This window comes from Lissotriton vulgaris, chromosome 3_1, assembly GCF_964263255.1.
Source record: "Lissotriton vulgaris chromosome 3_1, aLisVul1.2, whole genome shotgun sequence".
In the NCBI taxonomy this organism is placed as follows: Eukaryota; Metazoa; Chordata; class Amphibia; order Caudata; family Salamandridae; genus Lissotriton; species Lissotriton vulgaris.
In genome coordinates this window covers 1,558,793,366-1,558,817,247 of record NC_141689.1, presented here as the reverse complement: position 1 = coordinate 1,558,817,247, position 23,882 = coordinate 1,558,793,366, and the positions used below count along the sequence as shown (strand labels likewise).

Here is a 23,882-nt window from a genome sequence, read left to right as displayed (position 1 = left end):
GGGAATAAGCATGTAGGCCTTCTGGGAGTTGTTTCTTCGCTAATCGATAACCGATTTTGATACACAGAAAAATCCAGCTAGAAATAGCCTGCTTCTGCACAACTTTTGCCTATTTTGCCCCAGAGAACTCCACAATCTTCCACCCAATGGCCCCTGGTGTGATCAATGTAAAAGCTCAGAGCTTTCAATGGGTCTAAACAAGGAGGTCTCTTTTCCTTCTTAGTTGGAGCAAGAGAGGCGAAGTAGATGGACTACCAGATATAGAAAGGCATGACAACTTTTGGGAGGAACACTGCGTTGGTCTTTCGCAGTAGCTTGTCTGGAAATGTGATGATATTGCTGGACAATGTTTGCAGCTCACTCATACGATGAGCCAACATAATTGCTATGAGAAATACTTCAAATAACAGGAAAGGGCAGCTGTGTATTGGTTTGAATGGAATGCACATCAGCCTCATGAGAACCAGCTTAAGGTCGCACTGAAGCATCAGGACTGGTGTAAGCAGGAACACACGAGTCAGCCCTTTTAGAAAACACATCACACAGGTGGACAAACAAATATAGCTGATTAGGTCAAAATAAAAAAAAGGCAGCATGGGCAGACCGATGACCTTTAACGGCTACTACAGCAAGGCCTTGCCGGGTTAAAGATAAGCAAAAACGCAGTATAGCGGACAATTGGGCATGTAAAGGCTGGATGTGTATGATGAACATCAAATGGAACATTTTTATTCAGCATCATGCATAGATTAATTTAGTAGAGGAGGCCAGAATGACAGGTACTACTTTGAACAGGAGATTAAATGCTGTCAACTGTATCCACTCAATCTCAAAGCATGGAGCTGTATATTGTGCAGGCTCAAGTGAAGGACCCTGCCCTACTGCTGCAGCAGGAGGTCAACCTGAAGGGGCAGCCATATCAGCGGACAGTTGCTTATGGCCAGAGTTTCTGGGTGCCGAACTTTCCAGGTCCAATCTGAAACCTCTAGGATGACTTGGGACCAGTCATTCCAGATCTTCAGAACTTTGGGCAGGAGAGGTAGAGGCGGTAAGGCATACGGCGTCCCAAGCATCAATCCAAATGGAAGAAGTTTCCAAATGAGAAGTGTCTTGGGAACTCCAACACACACAGGTTTGAACAGTACGCATCATTTGCGGTGACGAAAAGATGGAGTTGGGGTTTTCCCCATTGGTGATAGTCACGATGTGCCACCTCCAGGACAAGGTGGTGTTCTCGTTCTAGAGTGTAGCCAACATTCTTGATCCGCTAGGCAATGCTGGCTGAGTTAGGCCGACCAGGCGTTTAAAGATCCTGCCAGGTGCTAAGACCTGGGAGATGCTTCTCGACTCAGAGGTGCACACCCTCCTAACACAGGACCCATGACACCACTTTGCCCCGCTTGTTGAGGTATCACATGGAGTTGTTCTTGTCTATGAGAATCTGCACGGTCCCCTTTGAAGGTTGAGAGGAAGGCTATTGGTTACAAATTACAAGTTAGTTTTTATTGTTTGATTAATTAAAATCGAAAATCGTAGACTGTTTATCAATCTATAAAAATACACATCGCTTTTTTGTTATAAAAATTTGTAACAGAGGAGGAGCCAAGCCGGCGACCGCAATGGCCGCCTAGTCCCTCGGCTCCGATCACCATCTCCTCCCGGGACCGCATCCCGCGTGAACTACCGCGGCAAGACGGAGTGTACGGGGACATGAAAGCGCCCGATCATCGAGGGCGCAATCCCGAGGTTTGTGCCTGCTTGTGGAGGCGAGATATGGTCGGCGACGCCAGCGGCCCGCAGCAGCCCTGAGACCGGGGACTCGGCCATCTTGTGAGGCTGGTCCCCGAGTAAACAACAACGGCCGCCGTTGGCCTGGAGGGACCGGTCGGCTCTGAGGTGGCGTGTGGCGGCGATTTTCCTGGCAGGCTTATGTTGGCGGTCTGTTCCTGCGTGTGAGGACCGAGACTCTCACTGTGCCCCCGTGTAAACGGATAGTGCAATACTAATTTCACTTGCTCTCCGCCGAGAGGTATTTTCCTAGCCATCCCGCTTCTGGCGGGAGACTCCCGTATTTCCTGCGAGCCGCCCTTCAGCCGCACGGATTCCAGCGGTGCCTTTTGATTGATCTCGGTGGCCCTGCCGGGGGAGCTACACTGCTCACTGCCTTGCTGCCTGTGCCACGGCCCACACCGGACCTGATCTGACCCGTGCTACTATGGAGAAGGGGACCAGGATACACGGGGGGCACGGAACTGGTTTGCACCTTGACGCTTTGCTGGCCTCTCTAGCTGCCCTTCATGACACCTTGGTGCAGGGCGCCCTATTACTGGGGGGCAAGTTGGACAACATGATCCTCGCGGTGGAGCGAATGAGATCGGCTGACCCGTTCGTGCACAGTGAGACGCCGTCTTCGGTGCCCGGATGCTTCAAGATGGCGCCTACTACTGCAGCTGGAGGGTCGGAAACACGGTGCCTTGGGACTTTCCATACGTGTACTATTGGATGCACTGGACGATCTGGAAATGCTAGCCTGGACCTGGCCGCTATATCCTTTTCCAACGACCTGTTGCTTGATATCCTGGTGCTGTTCCTGCTGTATTTGGACCTTGGATTGTGGTTCTCCTGTGTTGCTTCGTTGCATGGAGTGTGGAAGGTCTGTCTACCTGCCAGGTCTCGCCCGTCGCACTTGCTAGGATTGGTACTGTCGCTGGTTCTGGTACCTTAAGCAAGACTGGACAAGGATAAATGTCTCCCCTCTGGGTCATCGTCCTTTGTGCTGTGACTGTGAGGGCTGCGCGATACGTTGTCTTCTTTGATGCTGCGCCAAGTTGACTCTGTCCCTTGTAACATGTTACTTTGATCTGGTCTTGCTGCTCTAGTTCACATTCTGTGCTAATATATCATGTATGGGAGGGGCCGAGGGACTGCTATAGGTTGGCTTTCATTTTTGCTTGTGACTTTGGTTGCAAGGGGTATCGCTTTCACGACGTTGTTACTACAGTGGGTATGAATGCTTTGTGGAGCGAACTGTACTGTTTTGTGATCAATCCTGTTTCCGGCGTGTTACTGCCTACGCTCCGCTCGTAGTATTACCGACTGTGTATACCCTGCTCAATGATGACCCCTTGCACCGATATGTTTTAAATGCCGGCGAGGGGCACCGGGTGCCCGGGAGCGGGTCTGCTTCTCTCCTCCTCCATTCTCTATAATTTCCCTACTGTGGGGCAGTTCCGGGGCGACAGGCACGCTGTTAGTGGGTCAGGCCGTAGCCATTACAGGGGTGCAGGGTGGCGGGTGAGGGGGGGGGTTTGTTGTTTTAGTTTGTTTTGTTCTATGGTCCCTATCGCTCTTTTCCGGCTTTGGGAGGGTCTTCCTCTCTAGTGGGGCTGGCTGTCACTGGGTCTCGCACATTTTTTTCCTATTTCCGGCATTTTAATACGTCTTTGTTTCCTGTTTTTGGGGGTGGGCTCTCGGGGATCGGACTTGGTAAAGTTGCTTTCGGTACCGTTGCTATTGTCTAGTCTTGTCGCTGCGGCTGCTTTGATTGTATAGTTGCTGTAGTTATAGCCTATCTCCGATTGTAACTGGGGTACGTCCCCCCTGTTTCTTCTTTGTCCTTTATGTAAGGTGTGCAGTCCTTGTTGCAGCCCCCTCTTCTTCTAAACTTAAAAACGAAAACCTCATATTCTATATCCCGCACCCCGCAGTCCTTATAGTGTACTTTGAAATATCCTGTTTGTATATTGACCTATTGCCCACGATTCTCCTGTTTTTAATGACTGTCTTTGCGGCCGGCCATGATGGTTGTGGGCTTGCGCATGTATCTCCTTAATTTTCCAATAAAGGTTTTCAAAAAACAAAACAAAATTTGTAACAATAAAATTTAAATGTAAAAGGTTTTGCGTTGGCGGCTTTCAAACTTGGCACAACAAAGTTAACAGTGTAAACCCCTTAAGAAGGGTATTAATGTCGTTTTACAGAAATGTATTTAGGGTCTCCGTTGGCTTGTCGTGGAAGTCTACTAACTACATTCATGTATTTGACTCCTTGGCATGCCAGGATATGTGACGTGCCCTCTAACCAGCGTATCACTGCTTGCATGCTTGACCGAATATTCAAGTTGTTAAAAATTGTGCTGCCTCCTTTGGTCTTGGACGGCTGGGCAGGCACATATTAGATGAATTAGAGTTTCTTTTTTAAAGCCGCATAGTCTGCAAGACTAATTTAAATGCCTTTTTCCACAGAGGGTATTAGTCCTTTGAGTCGTGGATGCCCATTTGAAAGTTTATGAAGCTCAGTTTTAGCTATGAGCTATAATGGATGGATAAGTATGCTTGTGGCTTTGAGAGACGGTAGGAGTTAATGACTGTCCACCCATGCCGCCTCTTGTTGAGCGCCTTTTTATCCTCCCACAAGGATTTCTTTTTGGCTGCAATGTTTACTATTTTACCAAAGCTTCTTCTGTCCAGCCCTTTGTCCCATAATGTTTGTAGACCCATCTCAGCCAGCGAGTCACTCAAAAAGCTTCCACAGGAGTTAGGAGTATCCAGCTCCCCCTGGAGCTTGATTGCATCCCAGCATAAGCTATTCAGAGTGCCCGGGTCTGAAGAGCGAAATGTGTGACTAAGTTTGATGAAGCTGCTCATTCCCCGGAACTTCTGATGCTGGAGGCCAAATTCTAATCTAACCTGGGCGGGCGAGACATTTTGATAAGTCAAAGACTGCATTATAAATCTTTGTCTGCAGCTTGTTCAATAAGTGCGCTTCTTTGCCGCACCAAGGGGCCAAGCCATAGGATAAACTGGGCTGGATTTGGGCGGCCATTACTTTTAGCAAATGGGAGTAGTTTGCGCAGTCCATTTTTTTGCGTAATAATCTAAGCGTAAATTAATGATTGTGCCTTGGCTTTTAATGCCAATTTATGTTCTTTACGAGTTGCCCACTGCCAGATTATTACGCCCAGGTATTTATAGGAGCTGAGTTCTTCAACGTTTGCCCCTTTGGCCATCCATTTGAACTTAGTTTTTTTACGGTCCACTATGCGGACGATTTTAGTTTTCTCTTTATTTAGCTCCAGCTGTTCCATGTCCAAGTAGGCTACGAGATTATTGATTGATCTCATCTCAGTAAGCCAATAGGGGTTTGGCTCAGCAAAACCATCCGCGTATTGTAGGATGGCGACTGGTGTGTTGCCCATTTTCGGGGGGTGAGAGTCTGGTTTCTCAATATGTGGTGCGATATCAGATTAGAACAGGTGGAGCTGTGGAGAATAAACAAAATGGAGCAAGGGTTTTGAGGGGCGAGTCCCTACCCCTGAGGTATAATCAAGTAAACAACGAGGACTGGCCCACTGTGTTGGAGTGATGGAATCTTGTTAGTATCCCATGTCACCTGTAAATGTAGCTGTGTCAGCTGGGCACAAACAGTCTTTAAAAACCCCTCACACACCAACCTGGTTGGTGTCATGCTTCATCACCTGGGTCCAACCAGGCAGCCGAGTGCCGCCTGGTTGTGCTTCAACGCCTGACTACAGCGGAGCGGGTGTCGTGCAATAGTGTGAAGTGGATGAAGGTGAATGTTAAAATGCACCTCTGAATCCTTGCCTGGTAATTCATTCGTGGCGGCCCAGGGTGTCAATTAAAAACTATGTGCTGCAACTAATAGTAAAACAATTATGATTACTTAGATGACTTGATAACGGTCTACATGTTTCAGTCCCTGACTCTACAGGGACGACACACGCTCCGCTGTAGTCAGGCGTTTAAGCACAACCAGGCGGCACTCTGCTGCCTGGTTGGACCCCGATGATGAAGCATGACACCAACCAGGTTGGTGTGCGAGGGGTTTTTAAAGACTGCTTGTGCCCAGCTGACACAGCTACATTTATAGGTGACATGGGATACTAACGAGATTCCATCACTCCAACACAGTGGTCCAGTCCTCGTTGTTTACTTAAATAAGCTGGGGGCCAAGACACAGCCTTGTTTCAGGCCTCTTTGCGTAAAAATGCTCGCTGTGGTACTTAGCCCATCGCCTAGCTTGAATCTTGCCCAGGTATCTGTATACAATGCGATTATGGCATTGAGCATTTTGTTTGGCACGCCCCCATGCATTGAGTTTCTTCCAGAGCTGGTTCCTGCTCACTAACAAAAGCGGATTTGATGTCCACGAAGCAAGCGAACAGTTGCCGTTTTTGTGTGCTTTTTCCGTTAGAAGTGCTAGGATGGCAAGGTTGGATTTAGTGCCCATTCCTTGCCTAAATCCTGACTGGAACTTTATGATTATGTTTTTTTCTTCCATCCAACCCTGCAGCTGAATTAGCAAGCACAAATCTTACAGTTTTGCTTCTACATCTATCAGTGAGATTAGTCTATAGTTGCCCGGCTTTCGCTGATCTCCCTTTTTGAATATAGGGTGGATGATATTACCCTTCCAGGAAGCCGGGATGTCAGACTGGTTGTAAATCTCATTGAAGAGTGGGGTGAGGATGGAAGACCACAACTCTGTGTTGTTGTTAAAAAATTGCGTTGGGAATGCAGTTTGGCCCAGCCGCTTTCTCGGACTTTAAATTCCGTATAAGTCCACTTAGCTCATTCGCGTTAGTCAAAGTGTAAGACTCGTAGGTGCATGACTCTGGCTGTGGTGGGCTACCTTCCGCATGATCCAGGTTGGGAGGGCCTCTGTCTTTCTGGTCGGGATCTTGCCTGTAGTGCATTTCTTCGAGACCCGTCGCTGCCTGGTTATACAGGGAATGCACATGGGCAATCCATGTGTCTGCTTCAATTCCTGCTTCTTGCGTAAGTTTTGGGCCGGATAATAATTTATTTATTATGCTCCAAAAAACGCTTCTATTGGGTTTTTTTGCTACCAGATAGTAATTGCGGCCAGATGGACCATTTATACATGGTTTTTTCTCTCCCCAGATTCATCCTGTAGGTGCGCCTTAATGCGTGCAGCTTCGTTTTTTCTACTTTCTGGCCCTTTTTTTCCACTTGCATTCGCACTTCTCTCGTGATCTCTCTTATGATTTCTAAGGACTTGGTTGAACCATGGTTTGCTTCTGCTTGCTGTTGATTGCGTGCGTCCTGGGAAGACTGGAAATTTAAGAACTAAAAACTGAGCCAGCTGTTCCCAGGTGTTAATGCAGTTGTTCTCTGGAGGGGGCCTTATTAGCCAAGAAAGCCATTACTGTCTCCTCAATGGTTTGGGGGCCACTCCCCGCCATTTTAACTTGCGCAGATTTAATTTTTCAGGCGCTTGCATAATGGAATTGATGTTTAGTGCACACTTGACTTTATTTTTCACGTTTAAGATGAGCGGGAGGTGATCACTTCCGGCTCGTGGGAGGATTTTAAGATTAATGATTTGCGGGAGCAAGTTATTGCGGATAATTGTGAAATCAATTGTTGAAGAGACTTTTCCTCTTAAGTATGTTACGGCAGCAGGGATATCCCCCGGGGCGTTGCCATTCAGGATGGTCAGGTCGAGGGCTGGTAATTTGCACACTAGTTCTCTTGTTCACCGAGTAGTTTTTCTTTTACTTCCTGGCCGAGTCTCTAGGAGGTTACTATTAAAGTCGCCCGAGATCACCATTTGGCAGCTCTCGTGGGTTCTCTGCAATGTTGTTATTAATTTAATTAGGGTTACATATTTTCCCTTCTGCTTTTTTCTTTCAGGGTGGATGTAAACTTTAATTAATAGGAGTAGCCTCTTTGATTCATTGCTGCTTACTTTAATCACTTGGATCCAGTTCGCCCCCGTGTCTAGTTCTTCCGTTGCCCAGTTCAGTTTTTGTGTAATGAATGTTGATAGGCCCCCTCTCAGATGTCCAAAACTTGAGTGTCTCTGCCAGGCTATGATAATCAAATCCTGGAATTGAGCTTGCAACCAAATTCCAGGTTTCCTGAAGCAGGATTATGTCTTGTTGGGAAAAGAACGATACGGTTTCGTGATCAAGCCCCATATCCTTAAAATCGGTGGACGCTCCATGAGCAGAGCGAGATGTTGGCTGTGCACACACCTTTTCTGTTATTTCACTCTTCTTTGCTTGGTTAGGAATGCTTATTGTTTAATACTCCGCAAATCCAGAACCAGTCCCTTGTTTCCTGTGAACTTCCCTTTGTTTTACCGGGGCTTTCTCTTACGAAGTGCCTGTTCTGACTGGAAGGAACTACTGGTGAAGTGGAAAGCGCACCACGTACGCATGTGGGCTGACTTTTTCCCGAGCTGGTCATTTCTTTTGGGTTTTTAAGGAGTGGATGCGGGTACATAGGGCGTTGGTGAGCCTTTAACATTATTCCCCATGCTCCGAACCTTCCGCTTGTTGATAGTATTTTATCCACCAGGCCCTTAGATGACCAGGTTGTCAGGGTCTCTTCAACTCCATTCCCGTTAGTTTCTATAAATTTCACTGATAGTAGGTCACACGAGTGGATTCTTTTTAATTCTGGGATTTCGTTAAACAACCTCAGGAGGTTTCCTCTGTTTAATGTATCTTGTGTTCCTTTTGTTGAGTATTCCGGAATAAAGGTCAGTTTTCGTTCGAACTCGTCCGATTGAATTTGATCCTTGTACAAAAGGGGTTCATTTTCCTTTCTTCTGCCTTTAAATGTTAAATTTAGTGAGATTTTTCGTCCACATTGTGGATCATACTCCGAGATGTCTGTAGTTGGTGCCTCAGATCTCGAATTAGATGTTCCCAGGGTTTTTTGGACTGATTTCCCTATTTGCGGCTCTGATAGATCCTGGTTGAGGAACTTGCAGTGACGATCCTTTCCCCTAATCATTACAGCAATTGATTTAAAGAAATTGAGTCTTTAGTGATGTTGGCACCTCCGACGTAATCAATAGAAGAGGCTTCTGCTGTCCTGAATCTGACCCCTTGTTGAATACATCTTGTTGTACATCACATTGTTATGAGCTCGGGCCTTTTTGTGTCCCCGGGGATCTGTTGCCTGTTGTGAGCAAGGTTTTTTTTCCTTCTCCCTCTCCTTTGTTAGATGATCCTTTTCCTCCTGTTGCTTCACTACAGTGGTGGCTTTCGGGGATTCTTTGTCCGCTAGGGGGAGGCTTCCGTCCCCATGTCTAACTTGGTAAGAATTTTGAAATGTGGCTGGATCCCAATTGCATTGGGATGGAGGGCTGGATGGCTTGGGCTGGTCACTTCCACGCCGTGCCACCCCAGATGATGGTGGATGGGGGGGGGGGGGGGGGGACTTCTTTTCCCTAGGTGATTTTGCTGTGGATAGCGAGAAAAGTTTATCCAGGGCAAGGCTGGGCTGTTTGTTTTATTTGAGCCGGGCCTTTCTTGCTCGTTTTCTTTCCTGTTTTGTTGGTTTAACTGCCACAACTGCTGATTTGTGATGGTCCGTTGAGTCATCTAGTTGGAGATCTATTGAGTTGAATTGTCCGTCTGGCTCGGTTTTCGTTGGTGCTTCATTAGTCTCGTTTGATCCTTTGTTTATTACATTGATATTGTTAGCTCTTACCTCTTGATCGACGCTATTTTGGGGGTTTGGATACTGCCTACTGTTGTATGGTTGTTTTACTGCCCCTAGAACGTCTTTTGAAATTTCCAGGAGCGTTGCCAATTTCTCGATTATGGGGCTGCAGCGCCAGGAGGATAATTGATTGTTTATGTGTCTTTGTTGATCCAAATTTTCTTTTTTTGTTAGTAGTGTTATTAAAACTATTTTGCTGTTTACGCCAGCGATGTGACTGGCAATAAGATTAATAAGATCAATTTGGAAGTTAATTTTATCAGACTGAAAATGTAAGACCCTTATAGCTTGTTCCAGGGTAAGGATCAGAGTTTGGGCCTATTGCAGGTTGGCATAATCTTCGATGTGCTGCACTGGGGCTTCTGACCGGACACTTTACCCACTCACTGAGGAGATCGTTATTGGTGAGGAAAGGTTTGGTTGTTTAATTATTATGGAGCTTTGACTGGCCTCCGCTAGTTCTAAGTGCTGGAGATCTTGTTCGCCCTGTGGGCTTTGAGGTGTGGATGAGACCAGTTTGGATCTCCTTTGTGCTGTACTTTTTCTTGGACCTGTGCGTTTGCAGCGGATTTGATTAAGTTATTTTTTCCTCCTTGGTCCATTTTGTGTTTTAACTTCCCGTTTCTTTAGGACCCGGTGGTAAATTGCCTGCCTTTGCGATTGCGGCAGAAGTTATTCCTTTCGGTGCTACTTTTGTTGATTCGATACTAAGATTGAATTTTTCACCTTCTCTATTTTCCCCCCTTGGGGTCTCAGTAGACTCCGCTGGTTCTCCATTAGGTGCAGTTTTATTTCAATCCTGTTGAAATTTTTGATTGGCACCTCTGTTTTTGTTGTAAGGGTGTTGTAAGGGTAGTGCAATCTGATGCACCTGGGCGGTGGTCGTCAAAAGCTTCCGAACACCTATATGATTAGAGTTTTTCTCCGAAAGAGATTAGTTTTGGAACGCAGGGGTGGGATTTGCAGGGGTAGCTGGAATGGTGGCTTGGGATTTGTCAGGCTGCATTGGGCTTGGTAGCTTGGTAGCAGGGCGGATTCTTTTGAGGGAGCATATATTGCCGCCATTGGGTCTTTTAGAAAAAAGAATTTTCGAGTCCCTGTTTGATATTTCGGAGTTGGCGATGTTTTTGTTGGGCTGGATGCGGAGATCAGCCTCTCCCTTTGACCAGCTCAGTTTTGTGATTTATTGAGTGTAGAATCCTCCTCTTGTGATGGTTTGGATTTTTTTTATTTTATTTTTTTTATTTTGTTTTTTGCCTGTCGCAGCTTGACGGACTGTTCCTGATCTCATTTGTGCAGAACCCAGCGGTTTGAGAAAAACTGAGCTCTGGAGTTCAGGGCTTTGGGCTGGACTTGGCTCTTGGGGCTCTGAGGCTCTGGGGCCAGGAGGTTTCTTTACATTTCCCAAAGCCCTGGGTACCACTGCCTCACAATCCCACTGTCAACTTCCCCCCCCAGTGATGCAACTGCCTCACCTGCTCCTCTCCGCACCGTGGACCTGGGGAAGCACCGATATGGACTCCTAATTTACCCCCGGACTCGGGTGGTGCGGTGCAGGAGACGCGAGCTACTTTCGCGCTGCTGCCTGTTGCTTGTTGCTGATGCGGATGCTTGTTTTTCCTGTTGCTTGCCGCCCACACCATCGACAACTGCTCCCCCGGGCTACCGCTAGATGGCTCTGGCCGCTCGCTGCCGACCTTCCAATGCGGGAAAAAACGAGAGAGAGCTGGCGATGGGATAAGGCTGTAGACAGGCTGGAAAAGCTGAATGCTGTATGCTGGCTAGGCCCCCCACCCCACCCGGCGGCTCAGCGGCTTCAATCCCGCTAGGAAAAGTCATCCCGAAAAGTACAGCACAGCACAACGGCCTCCGAAGCTCCGAGGCTCCTCGCACCACTTTGGTAGACTCGTCAACAGGCGGGCTGAGTGTGAACTGCAAACTGTGGACTGGAGTCAAAGCACACCTTTGATAATGAAACGAAGCCTTCCACTACCATGGGGTTTGGTTCAGGATAAAGCTTTTGGTGCCAAGCGAATCACCGGCACCACAAATAGGTTGATGTGGAGGCGGGTGTCTACTGGAGAACAGAGTCCTCTAATCTCCACCTCTCTCAGATGACCTCCTCAACGCAGCAATGATGATTCAGTCACAAGCGTTAGCTGTGGGTGTGGTAGGGATAGCGGTCCAGGAGATCTTTTGCAGTCACTTCCAAAACGTGGAGGAAGTCCAAAAGGTTCCCCTGGCGCTGAGCCCACTGGGAGTTCAAACACACTGCATGAGCCACCTGGTGCAGTCTACAGGCAGTTTGCAGATGTCCTAGAAGCAAGAGGGACTCTCCTTGATCAAGGGTTGAATCCTCAGGATCATAGCACAAATAGCCTGAACTCACTGGGTTGGAAGTAAGGCTCAAAACAGCAGCGTGTTCAGGATAGAATCAATTAAATGGTAGCAGCTGTGAAGGAATCCGGTTTGACTATGGCATGCTGACGGAAACCTACAGTGACGTCAACTGATTGGCCATGGTCTGGAGGAGGTTCACAGCATTTTGAGGTAAGCCACCTTCAATAATCAGTCATCGAGGTATGGGAAGTCTGGCATTTCCGACCTCCAAAGATGGGCAGCGACCACCATCACTTTCGTGAACACCGTAGACGCACTGGTAAGGAGGCTAAAAGGGAGCATTGAGAACTGAAAATGCTTGCGGCCTAACTGAAACCGCAAGCAGGGTCTCTGTTAGCTACAAAATGGAGATATGGCAATATGTGTTCTGCAGATCCAACATCATCATCCAGACTCCTGGATCTAAGGCAGACAGTCCTTGGGCCAGGGCGAGCATCTAACTCCTCTTCCTCAACATTAGAAAGTAACAGGAGTAAAAACCAGATCATACTTCAGATGCCGGCACCCTCTCGCTACGCTCCCTTTTCCAAGAGAGCTTGAACCGCGTCTCTTAGAACGGACAAGTCAAGTCAGATGCTCTTATAGAGCGCACTATTCACCGTGAGGTCTCAAGGTGCTTAGCAGCGAAGAACACACAAACCGAGACAAAGTCATAGTCCTGATACAGCACTGGTTATTTTGGGAAAAGCCAGGTTTTTTAATTTTTGCGAAAAGATAAGTGATTGGTAATTGCCAGTAGGTGAGGGGGTAGTTTGCTCCAAAGTTGAGGGGCAGCATAAGAAAAGGACCGACATCCGTTGCGTGATGTGCGTACACGTGGCTGAACAAAAAGATTTAGAGCTGGATCTTAACCACATGGCTGCTGTGGGGATTTTTGCGCTGTGCTGCAAATTGCCATTTTGCTGGCACCATGACGAGCTCAGCTCGTCATCAGCACACGACACCCGTGGGTGATGACGAGCTGAGCTCGTCATCAGCATCGAAAGGGTTAATGACAAGTGATCCTCTGGAAGGCACTGTGATGTAGGAGGCATATTTGAAGAGGTACAGAAGGCGGCAAGGGTGTAAACATTTTGGATAATTTGAAGCACCCATCTGTCTGATACAATTGGTAGTTCATTGCTCTTATGCCTGCTGGAAGATGCATCTCTGACCAGAAAGACGTGAGAGGCCAGTTGTTGCTGAGGCAAACACTGTTGGGGCCTCCGCTGGAACCACTTGGAGGATGAGGGGAGAAAATGTTGCGTATGTGGTGCTAGGCCAAGGGCGCATGCTGTTGCTTTGTTCTCTTTGAAGCGCTCCAGGGCTAAGATCGCTTTGTCACAAAGAGACTGGTGCCATCAAAAAGGCATATCCATCAAATGTTTTGGAATGTCACTTGAATATCCGGTTGAGCAAATCCAAGGTTGGTGCTGAAGAATCACGCTGGTATCAACTGACCTACCCAAGAAGTCAGTGGCGTTCAGGCTCAATCTTAACACGTATTTTAGAGTGTACTGGCCTTCCTAGATGATTTGGTGTAGATTGGTACAAAGATGGTCAGACTACTGGCAAGATATCAGCCACAATGTCAAAAAACCCAAGGAGTCAACTACAATTGACTGACTAGAGGGCAAGGCTAGTGGTTGAGAATATGTGTTTATTTAAACCCTTTCAAGCGTTTTGACTCCCTGACTGGCAGGTGGATGGAAACGTTTAAGGGTTCAGTCCGCTGGTGGATGCCTTTACCAAGCTCTCAAGCAGGAGAAAATAGGAGTCTCCAGGGCTGGCCTATGTATTCTGGGTATTTGCCTATTAACTGGATAGCAAGATCCTGGCTTTGCCCAAGGTCCTGGCTTTGCCCCATTGATACTTAAACAAAGGCAGGAGATACTCTTGGGAGGTCTACGTAAGTAATGCAACCTTCTTTAGCACACTTGTTTTGACGTCAATAGACAAAGTTGTAAATCTGGCACTTCAGCTGCTCTCCTTATCACCATGGCGAAGGAGGCAGATTCCTCAGTGGAAAGACCAGGAGTAGGAAAACTGAGGACCATGTTTAGTGATGTATCAAAACAAATGGCATCCTGGAGCCCCTATAAAGATTTTGTTTGTGGCAATCCTTACAGCGCTCAAAACCGGTTGTTTAGTGTATGACATGTCCCTTGCACACTTGAAAATGATAGAAAAATCTCAAAAGGTTTTTTCTGTTCGGCCAGACAAACAAATGGAGTGAGCTCCGGATCTGCGTTGGAAGGTGCAGAAAGAAAGGACCTGAAATCAACGTGCAAGTTATATAGTGTGCCCCACATCACATTCGGATTGCGACGAACCCTATGCGGAGCCACACAACCCCACCTACAGACGTGCAAAGGAGTTGATGAAAAATAATTTCCCAGATCCTGTCAGGCACCTGGGGGTATTTACAAGGTGAGAAATCTGCAGTTAGAAATATCCACCAGAACACCTTTGATATAAATAAAAATTTGGTATAGTCATGCACGGAGGCATGGAGATGGGTCTTATTGACATTTGAGAGAATTCTGGAAAATACAGCAAGACAAATATAATTGAGCACTGACTAAGTTAAATCATAAAGATATACACAAAAAAATCTACAAATGACAGAAAGAGTTCGAGGATAGTGAGGCTAAGGTTGGACCTTGAGATCACTAGGTTCTGCAAAAGTTGGATAAAGGAGACAACCCACGACTTCAAGATCGGGCTCACACATAATATGTAAATTGTGGAAAATTTAGATGCCCTAATAGTCTGAAGTGACTGCAATTCAGTATGTTGCCACACAAAAAACAATCATTTGCAATGCAATAGGTCTCGCATTTTTGAGAATTTGAGCTACTGGATTTGTAAATGACAATGTGTTTTATGTATTTTAGTTTGGATTAGATGCATGTGGTGTAGAGTGGAATTATGCGGGTTGAATTGTTGTGTGGAATTGTGTGGTGTATTTGTGTAGTGGAATTATGTGGCATGGTGAATTAGATAGGGGTGAGAGCTGCACAGAATAAATTGATAGGAAGATAAAGAAGTAGTTTGTGCACGGAGCAGTGAATGAACTCCACACAAAGGAGCAAAAACAGTACATGAGAAAGAGAAAGAAGGGGAGAGAAGGCTACAGACGCATAAAGAAGGGGGCTTCTGTGTACGCAGAAGACACCCTACGAAAAGCAGAAGAGCATGGGTTTGCAGTACGGAAATCTTGGGAAGGCAAGGGAAAGAAACTGTGCTCGAATTCAGATGTGCAAGTACCTTTGTGAATCGGGTCCAAAGATGGGACAATTCAGTAAACACATTACTGAGAAGAACCAATGTGCATTTAATCATTAACCTGGCTGCAGCCACTGTTGCAACAATATATCATGGGAGAACAATAGAAATATGAAAGTCAGGGTCAATGCTGGAATAACAGACATAAGTCACAGTTTTCAAGAAAGATGAGTTGCGCTTCACTGGCACTAATGTGTTTGGGTGTGAATCAACACAATCTAGTCACTTTACAACCACTCTGTCTTGCTTTATTTAGTTGATTATTATTTTTTGTATTGTGATGTTTTTTCTCTCCGTCCAGAGGCTGCACTTCGGAAAAGACAAAGAGGACATTCACAGCAATAGGGATTTCTTTTTAGGATCCATTTCACAGTAGAACGAATGAAGGAAAGGACAGTAAAAAGAGGGTTTTCAGCAAGTGAGTAGGAGTGAGAGAGACAGAAAGGATTAGTTACTTACCTGTAATCTTAGTAATCTTAGTTCTCTTCCAGGGGTATCCTCATCAAAGTCATAAGCATTAGAATATTCCCACCCATGCGCGGGACCCCGGAAACACTATATTATATGTGCCCCACATATAACTCTATATCTCTATATCTATATCTATATTTAAATAAATAAGAATTTGCAGCCTACTAAACACCAGAGCTGAATCATGCTGTGAAGAATTTCCACCATACATGAATAACATGCATTAGAAACATGAGAAAAACAACAACAACGTTTGTTTTAGAAACTGTTTTAATGCTCTGAAAGCAGTAAAGAATTCTTATAAAAAAAAGCATAGGAAGCTCACAGGCTGCAATGCAAACACACAGTCTAAAAAGACTGAAAAGCTAACCTGTAGCTGCATGCAATAAACTGACACCGTGCCTTTAAGGCAATCCTGACCCCCAGCTTCCCATCATTCCTCAGAGGTGACAGTTAGGTCAGTTCTTTGCGGAGACTGAAAAAACAATGAAACAAAGAGGTTAAGAATATCTCCAACTTAAAATAGTCCTTTGCCTGGGGAGGCGGGAGGGTTGCTTATGACTTTGAGGAGGATACCCCTGGAAGAGAACTAGGATTACAGGTAAGTAACTAATCCTTCTCTTCCAGGGGATCCTCATCAATAGACATAAGCATTAGAATAGAATAGCGAGCCTCACCTTATCTCCCTGCGGGTAAAGGAGAACACAGAAAACGTGATCAGAAAGCTCCGAAAGCACCAAGCTAGGATAGAGGAAACTACTATCCGAAAAAATTTCTCAAGGAGGCCTGGCCTACTTGAGCATCAGCCCTGGAATCAGATTCTAGGCAGTAGTGCCTCGTAAAAGTATGAACTGATTTCCAGGTTGCGGCTTTGCAGATCTGACATAGGGACGTCATGTAAGAAAGCAACAGTGGCCGCTTTCCCCTGGTGGAATGTGCCTCGGGAGGTAAAGGTAAGGGCCTTTTCGCCAGCTGGTAAGATAAGGTAATGGAGGAAACAATCCATCTTGAAATGGATCTCTTAGCGGCTGGGAAGCTGGTTCTCATGGCGCCATAATTGACAAATAATTGATCTGTCTTCCTTATGCCCTTGGTACTTTACGAGTAGAACTTAAGTACCCTCTTGAGGTCCAAGGAATGAAGCAACCGCTCCGCCGGGGTCACTGGATTAGGAAAAAAAGATGAAATGGACTGATTGATATGAAAATCAGATACCACCTTAGGGAGAAAAGAAGGATGCGCCCTCAAGACTACTCTGTTGTGGTGGAAAACAGTGTAAGGCTCATTGGTACACAGTGCTTGGATCTCGCTTACTCTGTGCGCGGATGTAATGGCTACTAGAAAAGCGGCCTTCCAAGACAAATGCTGCAAGGAAGCTCTGTGGATTGGCTCAAATGGAGGGCCCATCAACTTTGATAACACCAGGTTTAACTCCCACGGAGGCGAAGGGTTTCGAACAGGGGAATACACTTTCTTTAACCCCTGTAAGAAGTCCTTGACCACCTGCATCTGGAAAAAGGAGGACTGACTTGGCGACTTCCTGTATGCCGTAATGGAAGATAAATGCACTCTGATAAAAGCATACTTCAGACCAGATCTTGCTAGATACAGAAGGTAAGTGAGAATGACATCCTCCTGCCCCTTCGTCAGATCAAAGTGATGTTCTCTACAACATATAAAAAACCTCTTCCACTTAAACGCGTATGACGTTCTTGTGGAGGGTCTTTTTGCTTCTTTTAAAATATACATGCAATCCGGAGTCAGTTTTAAATGTCCGTATTGCAGGACCTCAGGAGCCATGCTGTTAAGTTCAGTGAGGGAAGGTTGTGTTGAAGAATCCTCCCTCCCATCTTGGGCAGCAGGTCCGGCCTGCAAGGTAGTCTCCTGTGTGGAAGTACCGACAGATGTAGAAGGTTCGGGTACCACCACTGCCGTGGCCAGTCTGGAGCTATCAGAATCATGGTCATGCTGGATCTGAGTAGCTTGGACACCACCTTCGGGATCAGGGGCAGAGGAGGAAAGGCGTAGGCAAATGTCCCTGACCAGTCCATCAAAAGAGCATGCCCCCCTTGTCCTTAGATGGTGGAATCTGGACGCGAAGGCGTGGCATTTTGTGTTTTCTTCGTCCGCAAATATATCTATTTCCGAACGACCACAACAATGGAAAAGGTCTGACACCACCTAGTCGTGCAGCACCCAAGTCTGGCTGATCTTCGAAGTGCCTGCTGAGTGCGTCTGCCTTGACATTTAGCTCTCCTGGAAGGTGCACTGCAACCACAGAGAGGTTCCGGGCGAGCAGCCAGTGCCAGATCGCTTGTGATTCCAGGGTGAGAGGACGTGACCAAGTTCCACCCTGCTTGTTCAGGTAGAACATGGTTGTCGTGTTGTCGGTCTGGACCGGGATTGAATCGGACTCTATTGCAGGCAGGAAAGCTTTCAGAGCCAGATGGACTGCTCGCAGCTCCAGCATGTTGATGTGGTAGGTCTGTTCTTTTGCCGACAACCGTCCTTGAATCTGAAGGCACCCCATGTGTGGCCCCCCAGCCTTGCATGGACACGTCGGTCACCACAATTGTACTGGTAGTGGCTGGTGAAAAGGTACTCCCATCATCAGATTCCGCTACTGCGTCCACCATGAGAGGGAGGATCTCGCCGCCTGGGAGAGAGATCTGATCCTCCCAGCAACCAGTTGACTGATCCCACTGGTCTTCCAGAGTCTGCTGCAAAGGACACATCCTCAGCCTGGCGTTGGGAATGAGAAAGATGTAGGACGCCATGGATCCTAGCAGGAATGCCACCTGCCGAACTGTGATTCTGCACCAGGAGCAGAAGCCTGCAGCTCTGTCTCATGGAAGACAGTCTCTCCTCCAAAGGATACGCTCTTCCCACGCTTGTGTCCAGAACGGAGCAGAGGTAGTGGATGAACTGGGTGGGTTGCTGCACCGACTTCTCCATGTTGACATGCAGCCCGAGGTCGTGCAGCTGCTGGAGACAGAACTGGAAGTCGTGTCTCACTTGCCGTGGGGATGGACTTTTCAGCAGCCAGTCGTCCAAGTATGGATAGACGAAGAGACCTTCTCTGTGAAGAGAGCCTGCCACCACTGCCATGCATTTGGTGAAGACCCACGGAGCCGACTTCAGACCAAAGGGAAGGACCTTGTATTGATAAGGTTTGTGGCCGACCACAACCGCAGGTACTTCCGATGACGTTTTGCGATGGAGATGTGGAAGTACACATCTTGGAGGTCCACCAAACACATCTTATCACCTACTTGCAGATGTGGACATATTTGTTGAAGGTCCAACATGCGAAACTTCTCCTTTACTATGACCTTGTTCAGAAGTCGAAGGTCCAAGATTGGTCGAAACTTGTCCTCCTGATCTTTTTTGAGGACAAGAAAGTATCTGGAGTAAGCCCCTTTTCCTCTTTGAGAGGGCGGAACCTCCTCTATCGCCTGCTTTTGGAGAAGAGCTCTCACCTCTTTTCGAAGCAGCTTTAACTGAGGAGGACGAGACTTTTTTGGTGGTATGTCCTTTGGAAGCGCACGGAAACGTAGCGCATATCCATTGCGTAGTATATTCAGCACCCAGCGATCTCCTGTGATATTGGCCCACTCTGCTAGATGTTGAGAAGCACTTCCTCCCACTGGAGTGGGCAACGGCGGCGGAGGAAGCCACTGCTCATGACTTTCCGCCTCTCGCTGTGGTAGAGGACTGCTCTTGGTGACCACCTCTACCTCGATTGGACTTTCCTTCTCGAAACTGGGTTTTCCCCTGGTTCTTGTTTTGGGACCACCGAGGGGTTTGAACCCTCTGTTGAGGCCCCTTGCGCTGGTTGGATGTGTAGCGGCGCTTAAACTCTTTCTTCTTCTCCACCCCAACCGCCTTGAGCAACTCTGTTTTCATCCTATTCATCTCTTCGTCAGCATGAGTGCCGAAGAGAAGAGCCAGAGAACGGGAGGTTCTGGATTCTTTGTTCTGCATCTGGCTTCAGTCCTGTCAATCGCAACCAGGACGATCTACTCGCGCATATTCCATGCGCGTAAGAGTGTGCTGATAGCACCGCACCATCCGCCGCTGTGCTTATCACTTGGTTAGCCACCAAAGATCCCTCTGTGACTTTCAGCGAAATCCTTTTGGTCTTCCTTTGGGAGCTTGGTCTTGAAACGTTCCAAGGAGTCCCATAGAGCTCTGTCATACCTGCCAAGCAACGCAGCCGCGCTAGAGACTTTAAGGGATACAGCAGCAGAAGTGCAGACCCTGCGACCCCACGAGTCCTGGGACCTGCTCTCTTTGTCTGGTGGAACAGAAGAAGTGGCCGAAACAGCATGCGTCTTCTTCGCTGCCGCCACAATGACAGAGTCTGCAAGAGGATCCGTTTTGACAAAGACCTGATCCGAGGTAGCCGGCTTATATTTTTTCAAGAGGCGAGCCAGCACTGCTTTAATGGATGCTGGAGTTAAAAAAGTGTCCATGACTGGGTCAAGAATCCCAGGAACCAATGGAAGCAAAGGTCGAGACGCCGTCTTCTGATAGAGTCTCGATCATCACTGTTGTCGTGACTTGTGGGACAGACATCTCAATATTTAGCTTCTGCGCACCTCTCTGCAGAACCTCATGGTAGGTGTTAATGTCATCTATGGGAGAGACCCTGGAAATCAGGCTGTCCGATAGTGTGGGGGAGTAATCCCTCCTGGAGGACCGGGTAGAGTAAGTCTAGGAAGTAGATGGTGTTCTCCTACTTCATCGGTGTGTATTACGCCTCCTTTCTCGCGATCTGACTGTGCGTTCCTCACGTCTCGGAGAACGCGATCTGTAGTGCCTTCTCTCCGGAGACCTCTCATGCATGTGTCTCGGAGGGCTCACTCTGTCCGCTTTGTCCACCAGTCTTTGAAGAGGAGACCTATGCACAGAACTGGCATACTCCTGCATCCTCCTTGTTGCCCTAGTGTCCTGCCAGTAACTTAAGGGCAGCTGCCATCTTGGGGACAACTGAAATGCAGCAGGAGTCTCTTCTCGTCTTGAAGGAGACTTGCGGACGTGGGTAGCAGGTTCCGGAGTGGCCGTCCTGGGAGAATTAGAGGATGAATGGCGCGAGGCTGACACCGTCACCAGGACCACTGATCCATCCCCCAGACCTCACGAGGCCTGCCTCAACGTCGAACCTGCACGCACTCCAGACGTCGATCTAGGCTCCTGCCGTCTGCTCGACGTCGAACGCAGTCTCGACGGCGACCGGTGCCGACGAGAAACAGGCGAGTGCTGTCTCGATGTCAAACGGCGATGAGAAGCAGACAACGGAGGAGGTCTCTCACTCGACGCAGAGGGTCTTCTAGATGACGGCAGAGCTGCATCCAATCTCGACAGCGGAGGGATTTTTCTCGCCCTTGACGCCGAACGTCATCGAGACGACGACTGAGACCTCACCCTCGACGCGGATCATCGCCCAGTTGACGACGGCGGAGGGGTCCTTGTTAGACGTCGATCGCTGATTGGACTGCGATGACAGAAGAGAGCCTGCCCTCGTCGCCGAACGTCTTGCCGACGGAGGGTCCTTGCACCTCGATGCAGAGTTGATGACGGCGGAGGAGTTTTGCTCCTCGCCGCAGATCGTCGCAAGGTTGACGACAGCGGAGGGGTGACACTCCTAGACGCCGATCGTCGTCGAGATGACGACAGCGGAGGGTCTCTGCTCCTCGACGCCGATCGTCGCCGGGTTAACGACGGCGGAGGGTCTCTGCTCCTCGACGCAGATCGCCGCCGGGTTGACTACGGCAGAGGATATCTAATCTTCGACGCAGACGTACCTTTTCTCGACGGGGAGCCCGCTGTCGAGGGGCTTTTCTTCGATAAATGACCCACCTGAAGATCTTCTTATAGCGCCGAGCCCGACGCTGAAGCAGAAGGACGCGAGGACTTACTTCTAGAAGCTGTTCTAGACCTCTTGGAGCCCTTCCTTACTGGAGACCTTCCTCTAGACTTCTCTGCCAGGCCATAAATGTGAATTCTTTCCCTGTCCTTCAAAGTTCTTCTGGACAGGTTGTGGCAGTGAGGGCAGGCCTTCGGATCATGATCTTCAGGGAGAAAGGATACAGACTTCATGAGACTCTGTTTTGGCCTTCTTTTTACCACAAGAAGGGCAAGAGTCAAAAAGAGATGGCATTTTAAGATGTTAAAAATGCCTAAACCTGTCAAAAAAGACAGCCTCTTACTTCTACAGATGAAAAACGTCGAAGTAAGGAATAAAAGTTGTCTAAAGTGAAAAGATTTTCTGAAGAAATCAGAAAAGAGAGGAGCTGTGTTACCAGGATCCTTACTGAAGGAGCCGGAAAGAACAACTGACCTAACTATCACCCCTGAGACATGATGGGAAGCTGGGGGTCAGGAGTGCCTTAAATGCACGGTGTCAGTTTATTGCATGCAGCTACAGGTTAGCTTTTCAGTCTTTTTAGACTGTTCGCATTTCAGCCTGGGAGCTTCCTATGCTTTCAGTGTTTTATAAGAATTTCTACTGCTTTCTGAGCATTAAAAAAGTTTCTAGAACAACTTTGTTGTTGTTGTTTTCTCATGTTTCTAATGCACGTTATTCATGTATGGTGGAAATTCTTTACAGCATTATTCAGCTCTGGTGTTTAGTAGACTGATATATATATATATATATATATATATATATATATATATATATTGCTTCAGGTTCCTTCGTTTTTCCACGTATGGTACAAAAGTCACGGCACCACAACAACAAAGTTCTCAATTATTTATTCTTTTAAAACACCATGAACAGATTGCAAGGCGAATGGCCTACGCGTTTCGACTATCCCTAGTCTTCAACTGGATTATAGTGTTTCCGGGGTCCCGCACATCGGGGGGAATATTCTAATGCTTATGACTTTCAAGAGGGTCCCCTGGAAGAGAACAGAGGGAATAAATGGAAGAGGAAGAAAGAGGTGGGGGGCTTCTGCCAGCGGCAGAGCAGGAACGCTGCACTGGCAAACTCTGTAAATTAAAACCTAATCATCACAGAGTGGACCGCACTACCCAATCAATCAGGGCAGATTGTTTTCAAACTTTGTTTCCACAAAGAATATAAGTAAAACATTACATATTAAAACAATAAAATCCATATTGGGTACATAACTGCAGAGATATACTTTGTGTTAAAAGCATACATATGTTTCCCACTGTTTTTGAGCGAGGAAGGAGTGTGGGAAATGTTGTTCACAGCAGGCGAGCAAGATGAATGCACCACCAGGCATCGAATCCAAAACCGGCAGGATTAGCCTTGGAAAGACGCCCAAACATGCCCAAGTCCCACCAAAAGAAGTTCAATGCTAGATAAAGGCAAGGACTGTAAATACAAGCAGCGACAAGCGGCTGCAGAAAGTTACAACAACAAAAAGTTCTCCCACACAACAACTGAAGAGGGAAAGCACAAGGGAAATAATTGGCCGGTGCGCCTCAGCCTTGAATGGAAGCGACGTATCTGCAAAGCGAACGAGTTAGGAGGAAGCAAAGAACAACGACACTGGAGTAAATCAATGGTAAGTAGCAGAAAGGGGAAAAAGTGGTATTACTGATTACAGCAGGTCTTGCAAACAGTGCAGGAGCGCTGTAGGCTCGACACAAAAACTGTCACAGCCCATCAACTCCTCATTGTTGCCTGATTTATCTACATAATAGAGGATGAATCTAAATTTAATGTGAAGCTATACGGATGGCTTTAATACATTCAAATGTAAATTCCTTTAATTCAACATTTGAAGTAGAAAATGTAACATTTTCCACTTACTTTCACCCTTCTTTATCCAATCCATCACATTTTGTGGCAGAACCACCAATTCTTCGGTAAGATCAGCAACATACACGTTTCTCTGTAAAAGACCATAGGTAGAATATAACATGCTAGTATCAAAGAGACTTGTAACAGATTACATTGAAGAACAAGTTACTTACCTTCGGTAACGATATATCTGTAAGAAACATTAGTTAGTATTAGATTCCTTACCTTAGAATATCCCCAGGCGTTAGTCTGGATCCGGAAACTTTTGCGTAGCAGTACCCCTGCGCGTCGGTAGGCGTCGTCTGCAGGCGTCCCCTGCGGCTCCGCGTCAGTCGTTGGCGTCGTGCGCCGTGATGACGTCGCTGTAGTATATAGACGCCGCCTCCGCGCGCTGACGTCAGTTCTTTGACACAGCTTTTCCGCGCCAGAACACGCAGAGCCATGTGAGAACCAACACTGGTGCC

At 47.3% G+C, this 23,882-nt stretch overlaps 1 protein-coding gene across 1 annotated transcript in view; it reads right to left on the bottom strand.

The window, feature by feature from the left end:
* The window catches only part of CENPE (centromere protein E), a 1,817,274-nt gene that overhangs the window by 1,663,642 nt on the left and 129,750 nt on the right, over positions 1-23,882 (bottom strand). Inside the window, exon 6 of the mRNA XM_086962044.1 lies at positions 23,428-23,509. Coding sequence (XP_086818170.1) covers positions 23,428-23,509 — 82 coding nt within the window. The remainder of the gene's footprint in view (positions 1-23,427; positions 23,510-23,882) is intronic.